This window comes from Amblyomma mixtum, chromosome 1 (assembly GCF_055824585.1).
Source record: "Amblyomma mixtum isolate Tamu chromosome 1, ASM5582458v1, whole genome shotgun sequence".
In the NCBI taxonomy this organism is placed as follows: domain Eukaryota; kingdom Metazoa; phylum Arthropoda; class Arachnida; order Ixodida; family Ixodidae; genus Amblyomma; species Amblyomma mixtum.
Window position 1 is genome coordinate 61,582,768 of NC_143012.1, and position 13,508 is coordinate 61,596,275.

Below are 13,508 nucleotides of genomic sequence, written 5' to 3' on the forward strand. Positions count from 1 at the left end.
TGGCCCTGTAACCTCAGGGCTGGCGTTAGCTGTGGTCATAGGCTGTGGCTTCTTGGCTCCCCCAGCTCACTTGTAGAAATCCCACCCGCCGCTCTCCCTCTACCCCGTCCCTCTGCCCAGACTATTTGCAGGACGATCAGGAGAAGACCCAGCCTTGATGACCAAAACACTCCACCGCTGCTAGAGCGAATGACGCTACGACGATACACAAAAAGACTACAATCCCCGCCAATGCCGTTCTCGCGTCCACTGGTCTTGGCATTAGGCTCCCTGGTGACCGGTAGATTGTCAGATATAGGTCACCGTTCACCAGCGCCCTCATGTGACCCCTAGAAGAAAGAAGCCTTTCACCAGTAGCTTCCTATCATAGAGTTTCTTACTATTACCTAGAGGGAAAGCTGGCGGCGCTGCCCTTCAGCCACCATGGACGCTCAAAGCATCATGGGGCGGTGAGCTACTTGTTGCGGAACAGTCGTAGTTTTTCGAGAACATGGAGTGGCACTACTGAAATGTTTCATTTCTAAAACGCTGTTCGTGTGTGCGCAGACGACTTTCGCGCGAACGCAGTGTGCAAAAACCATAGTAGTAAAAACGCATAGACACACGACGCCAATAAAAGGTTTCACTTTTCCGAAATGCCATTAAAAAACTTCTTGAAGTACCTAAGCAACAACATTTTTTTAAAAAACATATTTACTTTTAAAAATGCGCTTGTTAATTACGAAATATTAGTTTTTATAGTGTTCATTACTTGGCCAATAGGAGAGCGAGTCGTCTCTTATTTTGGGCAAACTTTGCACTTAAATGCTTTTCTGCTCGGTTGTTGCAATCATTAGACAAGATATTGAATGTTAGGACGTTTGTAGCTATCAAACAGCTTTATTTTTTTATTATTTTTTGGCCAAAAGTTACAGTTCCGCAACAAGTAGCTCACCGCCCCATGATGCTTTGAGCGCCCATGGTGGCTGAGGTGGTCACGTGGGGTCTCCATGCAAACTCCCATAGACGGCTTGCCAGCTTTCCCTCTAGGTAATAGTAAGAAACTCTATGCTTCCTATACTCCACCCACCATAAAGTCAACCGCCAGCATTCTGAGCATCGATATAGGGCGATCACTCTTCCAGTGTCATGTCCATTGCATAGACATGGGAGAGGTCTTTCCCTGCAGTGGTGGTTAGATAACAGAAGGCGACAAAGCGGGCGGACGCAATGTACGCTAAGTATTTCACGTAGTTGTGACTGCAGTCCGGCGAACAGGAAAACAGCGAGAATCGCTTCGAAACGAAACTTTATTTGGGCTGACTTGCGCCCGCAAAAGAACTGAATCACTTGGCGGCGGCGTAAGCAACAAGCGTGCTCGGCGGTCGTCGAACAGGTATTGCCGCCGCTTTCGGCCGTGCGCTTTTTAAAGCTTATAGCGAACGTTCGAGATAAAGCTTGGAAAGTTACTAGAACACTCTGGAACAATGTAGAATCGGCTCCGCCTGGATGCGATCAGTCGAGATAAATCTAGGCGCGTCTTGCATCACGAACAAAGAGATAAAGCGGCGTGCCGGCAGCTTTGAAGAATGAACAAACACTACAAACATTCGCGGCAGTATGATGGATGCCTTATTGCGGAGAATTTGATGATGACGACGAATGGACAGGACTGGCACTATTTGCCATGAACGTTTTAACCACGATTAGTTATAACATGCAGAAGGGGTGAAATGCGGTCTAGTTGGTACATTGTAAATGGAAAAAAACCAGTCACACAAGGCGAGGGACAAGAAGAGTCTCCCTCTCCATTTAGTTATAACATCTTTGTTAAACCACCTTAATGGGCGCTTATGGGCTCTGCGAGGAACATATATAACACATGACCGATATCGAAGGTTTCTAAAGCGTCGTGATATGGTCCTCTTTGGAAAAGCCGACATGCATAACGCCGTGTTGCAAGAAATAAACGCCAGCTTCGTTGTACTTGACATTTCTGAGCCGCCGCAGTGGCTTAGTGGTTATGGTGCTCGGCTGCTGACCCGAACGACACGGGTTCGATCCCGGCCGTGGCGGTCGAATTTCGATGGAGGCGAAATTCGAGAGGCCCGCGTACTGTGCGATATCAATGCACGTTAAAGAACCCCAGGTGAAATTTCCGGTTGCCCTCCACTACGGCGTCTCTCATAGCCTGAGTCGCTCTGGGACGTTAAACCCATAAACCAGACCAAACCTATTATTTCTGGCTGTGAAGTTTCAAGTTCACTTACAACGAATCTCGCATACAGCGAACGCAATCTGTGCCACCGAAAGGTTGGTTATAAGTGGGCTCGGCTGTCGAAAGAAAAGCCTTTTCATCGAGCCTAAAGCTACTATTTCTTCCACAGACAACGCATCCCGCATATTTCCTGGCCTGGGCCCGAACCATTTTGTTGAAATTGACAGCTACGACCTACCTGTGCTATACGGCGACCCCAGGTGCCTTATCCTGGGACATTCGAAACCTAAAGGTGAGAGCGCACTCCTTTACCCGTCTGTTAAATGAAGTACTCTTCACATGCTTAAACACGTAACAGAGAATCGCCGTGGAGGTAGAGTAAACGGGAGGTACTAACGCGTGTTAACAGGGGAATTTCGAATATGGTTTTTCACATCAAAGTTACAAATGTGATTTGTACTTCTGTTGAATTTTTAATATGTGCTCAGAGTCCGACGGCATATAAAGGCGAAAGCCTTTAATGGCTCATACCGTTGTCCGTTAACAAAGCATGTCACACGCGTTTAACTCGGGAAGTGAAAAAGAAGAAAATCAAAGGTTGCTTCACATAGAGGAGGAAAAATAAACCTAGAAGCCAAGTTTGATGACTCTAGATTAAATAGTTAATTAATTATAGGCAAAAAGGACAAAATTGCGTCAAATAGTGCGGACGTCGATATAGTCACAGGAACGGTGTGACGTCACATCCACCGGATGTCGTCACAGCATAGTGAAAATTGTGACAGAATGGTCGGAAAAACGTCGGATTTGTGTTAAATTGGATGGAAATATGCGTAATTAAGCGTAATTAACACTTAAGATACCCGAAAGATGAGTAATCTGGGTATCGATATAGCCACGGGAACGGTGTGAGGTTCCATCCATCAGAAGTCGTCACGACATAGCGTCCTCGGCTTTCGCCTCTCAACACTTAGGTTGCCAAAGTGTCCTCGCATTTTTTTATGGTTCGCCTCGGCTATGTTGAATAAAATCTCATAAAAAGGCTATTTGTACATAGTGTAATTACCGCACTACTCCTATCTTTTCTTACTATCGCTTCCGCTTTCTTTCTCTCTCCCTGTCCTTTTATTCCCGCTAGCCGCAGCTCAGGTGCTTCAGGCTTCGATGGCAAATGCCACGACTAGCAACATCTGTTCCTTCCATATTTATTCTTGTTTATTTTTTTAACAATAAATACCTACTAACAACAGGGCCGGAGGCCAGGCTTGCCTTTTCTGACAGCAAAATTTATTAATCGCGCTTGAGCCGTGCATGAAAATAGTTTTACAGGTACATAGACACATCTATATAGAGCTACTTTATAAAAATGTTGAATGGATAGTCCACAGACTTTTTATTGACTCTATTGACTTCCTATAGATATTGATTTTTGTCTATTCATAGTCTATAGACCGTCTATAGACAAAAGTCTACTAAAAGTGTATGACCATAAATCCATCGATTGTGTATAGACTGTCTATGGCATTTGTATTGCCTACAGACTAGTCTCTAGGATTTGCCTATAGACAGTGTATAGACTTTATAGACAAAAGTCTATAGACACTCCATATACTGTCTTAAACTTTTTGTAAGGGCTAAGCAACCTGTACTTCTAATACGTTCCCGAAATTTCCATTTTTGCTCCCGTCATCACGCTGAACAAATGAAAACTGAGAACTTGAAGGATATACGAGACAGAACTTTATTCATCCTAATCATTAATGACCGATCCTCAGTCTTTCATACCCCTTAACAACGTGTACTAAATCTCTTGCCAATATTGGTGGGGGTCTGAGACCCCCAAGACCCCCTGACTTTAAGCATAGGTTAAAGCACGCACGTCGCTATATCAAGGCGAAAGCCTTTAATGCCTCATCGTTGTCGGCAGAAGGTTGTCAGCAGAGATATCACGCGTTTCGGTTGGTCGAAATAGTTATGACGTCAGAGTGCGCGGATTCGAAGTAATGTGGTCACCCACGGATGGCTGACGCCCCCTTTTGGAGCACACGACAACTAATAGAATAGTTGTCGTTCGCTCCGACAGGGGGCGTAAGGCGTCCGTGGGTGACCACATTGCATACCTCATTACTGCGAACAGAGCCATGGATACAACCGAGCTCATCAAACCAGAGAGAGAGTCGTGCTAAAAAAGCAGTCTAAGTCGGCAGTCAAAGTGTGTAGTTGCAATGTGTAGTCAAAAGTCAAAGTGTGTAGTCAAGTAAAGCACTAGTACAGCACAAACAGTCTCGCAGTCAATGCCAAACAGTGCGCCAGGAAATGTTTTCGCCTTGCAGCACTTTAGAGAGCCAAAGTGCCCCCTGAATTTTTTCGTCTTTCCTTCGTGTTCCAAAATTATATTATTCGCTTACCGCTACGAATAATTTATGTAGACTAAGAAAAAACATCCGGTACAAATTACCTACAACTAATAGGCACGAAGATTATTTGTTGTAGTATGAGAAAAAAAGGCACTGGTTTCCAAGCGCACGCTAATGTATGCGGCATCGTTTCTCATGTCTTCTTAATCTTTAATTGTTCATGTGTTGAGTGTACACTGTTAGTTGACCAGTAAAAATCAACTACCAGGGCTGTAGTTGATTTTTACATGTAAACCTGGAAGCTTTTTCAGGCCGCTTTCCACCCCCAGAAAAAAAATTGAATATTCTAGTTTTGAATTACTGGCTTCTTAAAATATCAAAATGTCGCCTAATCTCCCGCTTTTTCCCTGGTTTATGCGAATCAGCACTTCTTCTGAGATGTCCCTTTTGCCGAGACACATAGCTGCACGTTTTTAAACACATCGTCTGCAATAGAGGTGCATACTTCATTTCTGCACCCCGCACCTCATGAATTCACTGCCGCACATCATGCATGTGGAGCCAACATCCTCTTTCGGGTATATTTTTTCAGCTGCGATTTGCGCAATCATTAGGTAATTGCGGTTTTAGCCGGTAATACATGTAGAAATTGGACAGCTCACCGTTTGTTTATTATTTCGTTTTTTTTATAGTTGACTACTCTTGACTTGGTCAAGCTAAAAAGTGTATAATACACAGCATCTGGTACTGATATATGTATACTGAATTTTGTATTTCTGAAATGTTTTGCTAGTTATATATTTATTCGTTTGTATTTATATTTGGTTTTGTAGGCCGAGAACCCGCCGGGTGTTCCATGTGGACTCCACAAGATGAGAAGAAACTACCTTTTTGTTGCCAGTTCATTTACTATCTCATGTGCGGGTCCAAATTTCCCTCGTACAATCCGCCACAGTGTCCAAGAAGATCTACTGAGAACATCGCCAGTTAGGCTTGTGGCTTGAATAAATTTGCACGAGTGATTTGAAAGGTTGTCTGGCTCGGGTCGAATGAAAGGTGAAAATTAAAATTTCAAATTTGGTCTTTTGAAATTTCTTCAGAGATAAGATCTCCAAGCACCACCTAATCTTCTTCAGCTATGATCTGATTCTACTGCGTGCATTTCTTGACCAGTAGACGGTCCACAGCTGTTTCCACCATTTATCAGTGCGCGTCAGGTACGCAAACAATAAGCCGTCGATGTTTTCATGCTACGCCAATGCTGGAGTTTCACTACCGCTATCCCATGAGCGGCGAGATATCCTAACGTGTATTTTTGAAGTTCACGGGGATCAGGGTAATAGTGTCACGCGACGCTGAAGTGGCGACGAAGAGGTGAAGCAGACGCGGAAGAAGAAGCCCGCCATCTTCGCGCTGAACCACAAGGCTCAGGTAGACTCATACCTTTAAATAAACCTGTAGCAATAGTACAGGGAGGAGAAACATGTTGCAGATATAAGCATACATAATTGCGCTTTTGAAATGACAGGAACAACACAGGAACGACATAAACACTGGTGCGCAAACTGTCCACTGATGTTTATTTCTGTCCCGTAACAATATATAAGGGATATCAAAATCTTCAACTGATTAAAAATGCAATAAATTGGGGATGTCACATTGAAAAACTTAACAGATTTATTCAATGTCTCGACCAGGGGCTGGTCTTTTTCAAGAATGAATATATATATACATATATACAAGCCCTTTCAAGTCAAAGAACAGATATCCCGAAAAACACAGCTATAGCAGCAACTTTGCTATGACATCAACCAGCACCAGTAGTGTACTTTGTCCCAGCGGATAAGTTTTACTTTGTTCTTACTTTTCTAAGAATAGCTTTTCTCGTTTGGAAAGAAAAACTGACGGGACACGAACACAAATCCCTTCTTTTCCCGATTCCATGCAGTAAGCTCGAGTTGAAACCCTCTCAATGCTCCAAATATAATCGGTCCTATTTTCGATCCCGGAAATTACCGGAAAATTGTTTATCCTATCACGCGGCATAATGAACCTCTCCCATTCTCCCAATAAATCGCAGCTCGTAAATAGCACGTGTTTATTGCCGAAGTACAAAATGTCCATGCCTTATATAGAGGTTGCACTGTGCAGCGGTCGAAGACACATTTCAGGAAGGACAGGGCGTGTTCTCTTTACGGCACCCTTATTGTTGTGTGTGCCGTGACGACAAATTTTTCTCTGTCACCTTAACTTTGTCCCAACTCATGGGGCATGCTCTTTTTCCATTATGCTCAGCCGAAGCACTGCACCAAGAGTGCCTTTTCTGAATGTCATATGGCTGCTCTTTGAGCAATTGCGTAAACTTTCCAGCTTTGCCTATGCAGGCAGCGTCAAATTCTTTGCAAGGAATTGGAATTTTATTCAATTCCTCAGGGAATAACGCTGAACGGTCCATGTGGCGCCTTCGACTCGCGCCAGCACCCGTTGCAACTTCCTAGTAGGCACGTGGAGGACACTGAGAGAGTCTGGCTTATCTTCGATGTTTCTTTAATGTTCGCTCGGTAGTTTTTGTTCTTTTCTGATCTTGGACAAGCGATATCTATAGAAAAATCTCTTATGAACTGATATGTGTCTAGCATGAATTCGGATGAGCTACATGTACTGGTGCGGGCAAAAATAAATGTGGCTCTGACTCAACTCAACTGAGCCAGGACATAAAGAGCGAAATCTCGTTAAGCATGGTTAGACACGGTTTAGCTTTGGTTCATCGTTATTCTTTCAATTCAGCGGCAGCAAATTGTTTAAGCGAGAGCAAATCACGTGATGCATCACGCGCCGCAAGTGCACGGTGGTCGGCGCAGCGGCGGACGTGACTGTCAAGCGAGAGAGCGAATCACGTGAGACACCACATGCCGCAACTGGCGAGGAGGCACGGCCGAGCAGCAGCATGCGCAGCGGCGGACGTGACTGCCAAGCGAGAGAGCGAATCACGTGACACACCACATGCCACAACTGGCGAGGAGGAACGGCCGAGCAGCAGCATGCGCAGCGGCGGACGTGACTGCCAAGCGAGAGAGCGAATCACGTGACACACCACATGCCACAACTGGCGAGGAGGAACGGCCGAGCAGCAGCATGCGCAGCGGCGGACGTGACTGTCAAGCGAGAGAGCGAATCACGTGACACACCACATGCCACAACTGGCGAGGAGGAACGGCCGAGCAGCAGCATGCGCAGCGGCGGACGTGACTGCCAAGCGAGAGAGCGAATCACGTGACACACCACATGCCACAACCGAGCAGCAGCATGCGCAGCGGCGGACGTGACTGCCCAGCGCGCAGCTATGGCGTCGATGAAGAAGAAGATCGAGGCACCTGCCAGGCGCAATTTTGCGCATGCTTCGTGCTTCCCGTTAGAGGTCAAATCTAAGACGCAGATGACCTTCAGGCTGAGCATGGGAGGAGCAGAGTTTTTAACTTTAATAAATGGAGCATACTATTACCTTCAAACATTTTTCACGGGCTGCCGAATTGAAAATGGCAGCTATGATATGTGAAGGCTGGTAGTGGACGCTAAGTTTGGTTCCTCATGGACAAATATTGCTTCTTCATATCCCAAAGGAAAAGCGCCATCCCGACTAAAACGAAATAGCATGCCCCGTTCGCTTATGTCCTCGTCTGTAAGTCATTTCTGTCGCGTCTCATATAAATGAATATTCAATTCATATTGTGTTACAAACGTGCCACGTATGAACACGTATATGCTGCTACGACTTCAAACGTGTCCAAAAAGTGTCCCGTATGAACTTATCTCTGCTACATAGGAGTCCATACGTGTCACTAGTGTCTCCATGAACGCATAGGTCTGCATGCGGGTTCATACGAGTCACAAACAGCGCCTCGTTTGAATTCATATGCCTTTAACACAAGTCCCAAATGTGTCTCGTATGACTTACATGTAGGACACCTCAACCCATACTAATCAGACATCCGCACTTAGTTGGTTTGGGTTGTGCGTATGGACCTGAACAGCGGGAGGCCGTACCGTCCAGCTCAAGCCTAGAGGGTCAAGGACAGCTGGTTCACCGGGCGCAGCAAGCAGCTAAGGCCGTAGAACTTTGTACTAACGGGCCCCTCACATATCAGACCTCAAAGCTCTCTATTGAATTAGATGTTTAACACCACCCACACATTCACGCACATGAGCCCAGATGTGTGCCGTATCAGAACAGAGCGCGTTGTTGCGCCAGTAAGTCGTTCATTATCAAAATTGGTCCGCACCCTTTAGTCTGTTCTCATCTGCACTAGCCCGGGTGATTAACATTCTAGGTGCTCAGCGTTCGCTATATATGCCATGGCAGCGGAACAGTTAATTTCGGTCCGGGATCTCGTGGCCAGTTTCCACCCGCTGTACATTTTGGTGCCACAAAACATGGTAACACCTGCCGGTAACATTTATATAGTACAAAAAAATATGCGGCTGCATAATTTGCCGGACCCTAGAACGCTGGATGGAGTATCTCGTGGCCTAACATCATTGAGGTCAACAAGTTGCCTTACCATACCAATTACAGTTATTCTAAACTGGCATCTGCCAATTTCAGTTTAGAGTCACGAAAGTATGTTACCTGTGCGCGTGCACGCGTCTTTGCTTGAGGGAGGCAACAGCTCAGCATCGTCGGTGTGTGCGTAGACGATGAATGCCAGGGCAATTTTCACTAACAATTTTCGCGTTGCGTAGCTAAAAGTCTACTGCACCAGTCAGTAAAACGTCTCAAATGAACACTTAGTTTCCTTACGGTCCCTGTGCTCGTGCGTATAGCGGTGGAGGCATTCTGCAACGCAGCATAAGAGCGCGGCTTCTATTCCTGGCTGCGGTGGCAATATTTGTGATGCAGGCGAAATACGGAAACGCCCATGAGATTTCTCTGCACATTAAAGAACCTTGGCCGAAGTCAATCATGTTTTCTACGGGGCGGGCATCACTTCACAGCGTCGGCGCATTATACTGCCCAAGCAATAATAATAATAATAATAATAATAATAATAATAATAATAACTTGTTTATTTCCATCAATGATGGGGGAGACTGCGGATAAAAGCCGCTTGACAACAAGCGACTTGACTGAAGCCCGCAGCCTCCCTACAAAGCAGGCAGCGATAGAACAACAAAAAAAAACTCGCAGAAAGCACAATATTCACAATTAATGCACGCACAGTTGACATTCACAAAAGGTAACATAACAGTAGGCAAGATAACACTTTTAGTTGTTATTGTATGTTAATGAAATGTTTGCGTAGGGTTCGTACAGAAATTGTCTGTATATCTATACCTGATTTGTGGAACGAATTTGTGGAATGTCTGAATGTACGCGCATAAGCTCTTTGGCCCAAATGTGGGAGCATGAGCGTTGCGGCCTATCTTTTATATTTAAGAGTCGGTATAGTTAACTATATATGTTCTCAGCATTCGTGCGGACGAATGAAACCAAAAAACTTTGCAGTGAACGCATTTCGATAACGCGCTCGGAAGGATCGTAGCGCATCGTCCTCGCTGCTGTTCCACCAGTTCATGCAGTCGCAGCAAGTAAAACACGAAGCCGCCCAAAATTATACGGTGTCGACAGCGGTTTCAATCCTACTCCGTCTTGCCGCACTTAACAAAGCGCACTAGTACGCGCGCCGGCACCGAACGATCGCGCAACACCTACATTACGGCAGCCGCAGCTCGGCGACTAGGCGGGCGGGCGGACGGACGGACGGACGGACGGACGGACGGACGGACGGACGGACGGACGGACGGACGGACGGACGGACGGACGTATGGATGGACGGACGTATGGATGGACGGACGTATGGATGGACGGACGGATGGATGGATGGATGGATGGATGGATGGATGGATGGATGGATGGATGGACGGACGGACGGACGGACGGACGGACGGACGGACGGACGGAGGATGGATGGATGGATGGATGGATGGATGGATGGATGGATGGATGGATGGATGGATGGATGGATGGATGGATGGATGGGTGGGCGGGTGGGTGGGTGGGTGGGTGGGTGGGTGGGTGGGTGGGTGGGTGGGTGGGTGGGTGGATGGATGGACGGACGGACGGACGGACGGACGGACGGAATGGATGGAATGGATGGAATGGATGGAATGGATGGAATAGATGGACGGATGGACGGATGGATGGATGGATGGATGGATGGATGGATGGATGGATGGATGGATGGATGGATGGATGGATGGATGGATGGATGGATGGATGGATGGATGGATGGATGGATGGATGGATGGATGGATGGATGGATGGATGGATGGATGGACGGTGCAGGGGTGGTATTCTGCCGGTGTCGCCTTTTGCGACATGTCGCATATGGGCGGGGCCTAAAAAAGTGCTTACAGGTGCTCGAAGAAACAGAAAAAGCCGCCGGCACTTTCGTCTGCGGTGCATTCATTCACTCCGAGAAGCGACAATTTACCACTGCTGATCCACTAGGAGCAGTAGTTTCGTATCTTTTATAGCAAGAATATTTGCCATCACATGCCGTCTAATGTTCAAAAAAACATTTGCAAATTTAATATAAACTCGCTTTACTTCATTTAAGTCTATAAAACACCGCGAAAAAGCTCCAAATCTATTTTTCTTTCGTTCCGGACGGTTGTGCTAGGTTTCGGCTGCGTTTCGGGAAGTTGCAGACGGTAGCAGTGTAGCTGGAGGTCCCATTAGGCTTGCGCGCTCCAGAATCGAGAGCGTATCTAAAAAACTAGGCTGAATTGCAGCTTAAACTTTATCGTCGAAGCAAGGTAAGTCATAGCGAAAAGTAACAACACCAGTAGTTGCCGGTAAACATGCCGACCGGAATCGCAAGGACTGCTGAATTGGCTGAAGCGGGCGGCTCTCGCTTGAAAGGACGTCGGCATGTTTTCACGCCAAGGGCGCAAAAGCCGCAACTGCCGATTGCGTTCGTACGCTAACGGTAGCCCGTCGCCCGCGCGAATCGCTTCAGCGCATTCCGTTGTTCGACTAAGCGTAGTAAATTGGGGCGACGTCACGACGACGTAGCAGAAAGGCGGATCCGTGTTGTCACGCCGCCGTCACCGCGGCTCGAGCCAATCAGCGAAGTGCGACTGCGACATGTCGCAAAAGGCGACACCGGGAGAATACCACCCCTGGTCTACGACGTTTACTGTTGGCGAAATTAGAAAATATAAGCAGCCCTCCCATCCTTTTCTACTAGGAACGTTGGCGATACCTTTTCCCTGCATTGTAAAAGCACGTGATGCAGCTGCATAAAAGCCAGCTTGTGCAAACTTAAACCATGGAATAACCATATTGCGATATGCTCCAACTAAGCTAGGTAAAGCCAAGGTCATCATGTTAGGAGATTTAACCCTCATTTCACCTTCAGATAAAGCAAAGGAAAGGTGAATAACTGGCCCCATGCGACAGTGGAAACCTTAGTCACGCCTTAAACTTCGAAACGGATGAAGACCGCGGGAGCTTCGAAAGCAAATGAAAGGCGCATAACTGGCCACCCTGTGAGAGTGCACACCTTAGTCGTGCTTTAAGGTAAACGTGGCGGCAGTGACAGATGTGCACTGCATGCGTTGGCATTGACGTTATAGGAGAAACACGGCACTTAGGCTATAGGCCGTCGGCGTCCATTGTGTTCATTGGCATTGACGTAGACGTTTTAGACTCCGACGGTTTATAAGGAAATGAAGTACGCGTAACTGGCTCCCTGGGTGAGTGGACGCTTGAATCCCGTTTGTAGGTACCGTCTTTGTCAAAAGTAACCAGGCTGCATGGTTTGCTTCTAGCTTGTATAGTGGAGTCCTTATGGCTTTCCTAAAGATCAAAAGGCGTTGGAAGGTAAGAAGACCTCCAGTCCTTATCTTTAACGACGATTTCAGCTCAGGGAAGCTGTAACAGCTCCATTGTACGAGCTAGAAGCAAACCATGCAGCCTGGTTACTTTTGACAAAGACTGTACGTCGGGTGATGAGAGAAGTCTCGACTGCATGCGTTAGCGCTGTCAACGTCGTGGCAGACACGTGGCATTGCAGCAATAGGCCGCAGGGTTCATTGGGTGAGTTCTCTCGCGATTAATCATGAACTACCACCTGTCAGGGTGGCAGGATGGCCGCGCTGTTTATGCGGTCTCCGGAACGCACTCGACGTTAAAGACGCAAAGCCACGTAAAGTTGCCCGATACGCTATAGCTATCGCTCTCTAACCAGGTTCGAAAGTAGTTAAACAACGCCTAATTTTTTACTCCATGTCTAACAAGAACGTCGTGCACATTTGCACGAATATTGTGCATATGTTATGCTGTAATATGCACTGAAACCTGTCCAATCTTGTGGACCAGACGAACACCACTTTTGTACTGCAGAATCTTCGGTAACAAGTACTCTTTTAAACACGCAACACTCTGGCGCAGGCTACAGACACACTGTCCCCTTACCCTAGCCCACTATCATCACTCCTTCCCCACTCCTGCCTGTACCCTATGCCCAGAATCCTTCGCCTCTTCCCTCCACATCCTTTCCCTCTGCCCGACGGACCCTACCCCGCGGGGCCTAGACAACCTCAAGACCTGGGAGGACCCGGCCGAACAGACCATTGCCACCGGCCGGTCCTCCATGTGTTATGGACCTTAGGAACATAAACACTTGAGTGCATTGGGGTCGATCGTCCGGGGAGCCAAGGGCATGACCAAATTTCTTCGTAATAATAAAGTTTTTCTCGCTCTGTCTTTATGTATGCCTGGAGGTTTACACTACTAAATTTGCTTAGGTCCGCATCAGGAATTGAAAGAAAAGTCCCCATGCTTTCTTTGGTTTCAGTGGTGCCTGGATTTCGGCAGTTAAAGTACTTCGTTATTATGAGACTGGGGTTTTTTCATCCCAAACGTTCGCATGATGAGTTAAACCCCAATA

At 46.8% G+C, this 13,508-nt stretch overlaps 1 protein-coding gene across 1 annotated transcript in view; it reads left to right on the forward strand.

Moving 5' to 3' along the window:
- Positions 1–13,229, forward strand: part of LOC149366454 (uncharacterized) — a 93,849-nt gene extending 80,620 nt beyond the window's left edge. The window contains exons 5-6 of the mRNA XM_089570879.1: positions 2,367–2,489; positions 13,087–13,229. Coding sequence (XP_089427005.1) covers positions 2,367–2,489; positions 13,087–13,229 — 266 coding nt within the window. The remainder of the gene's footprint in view (positions 1–2,366; positions 2,490–13,086) is intronic.
- Positions 13,230–13,508: the final 279 nt, after the last annotated feature.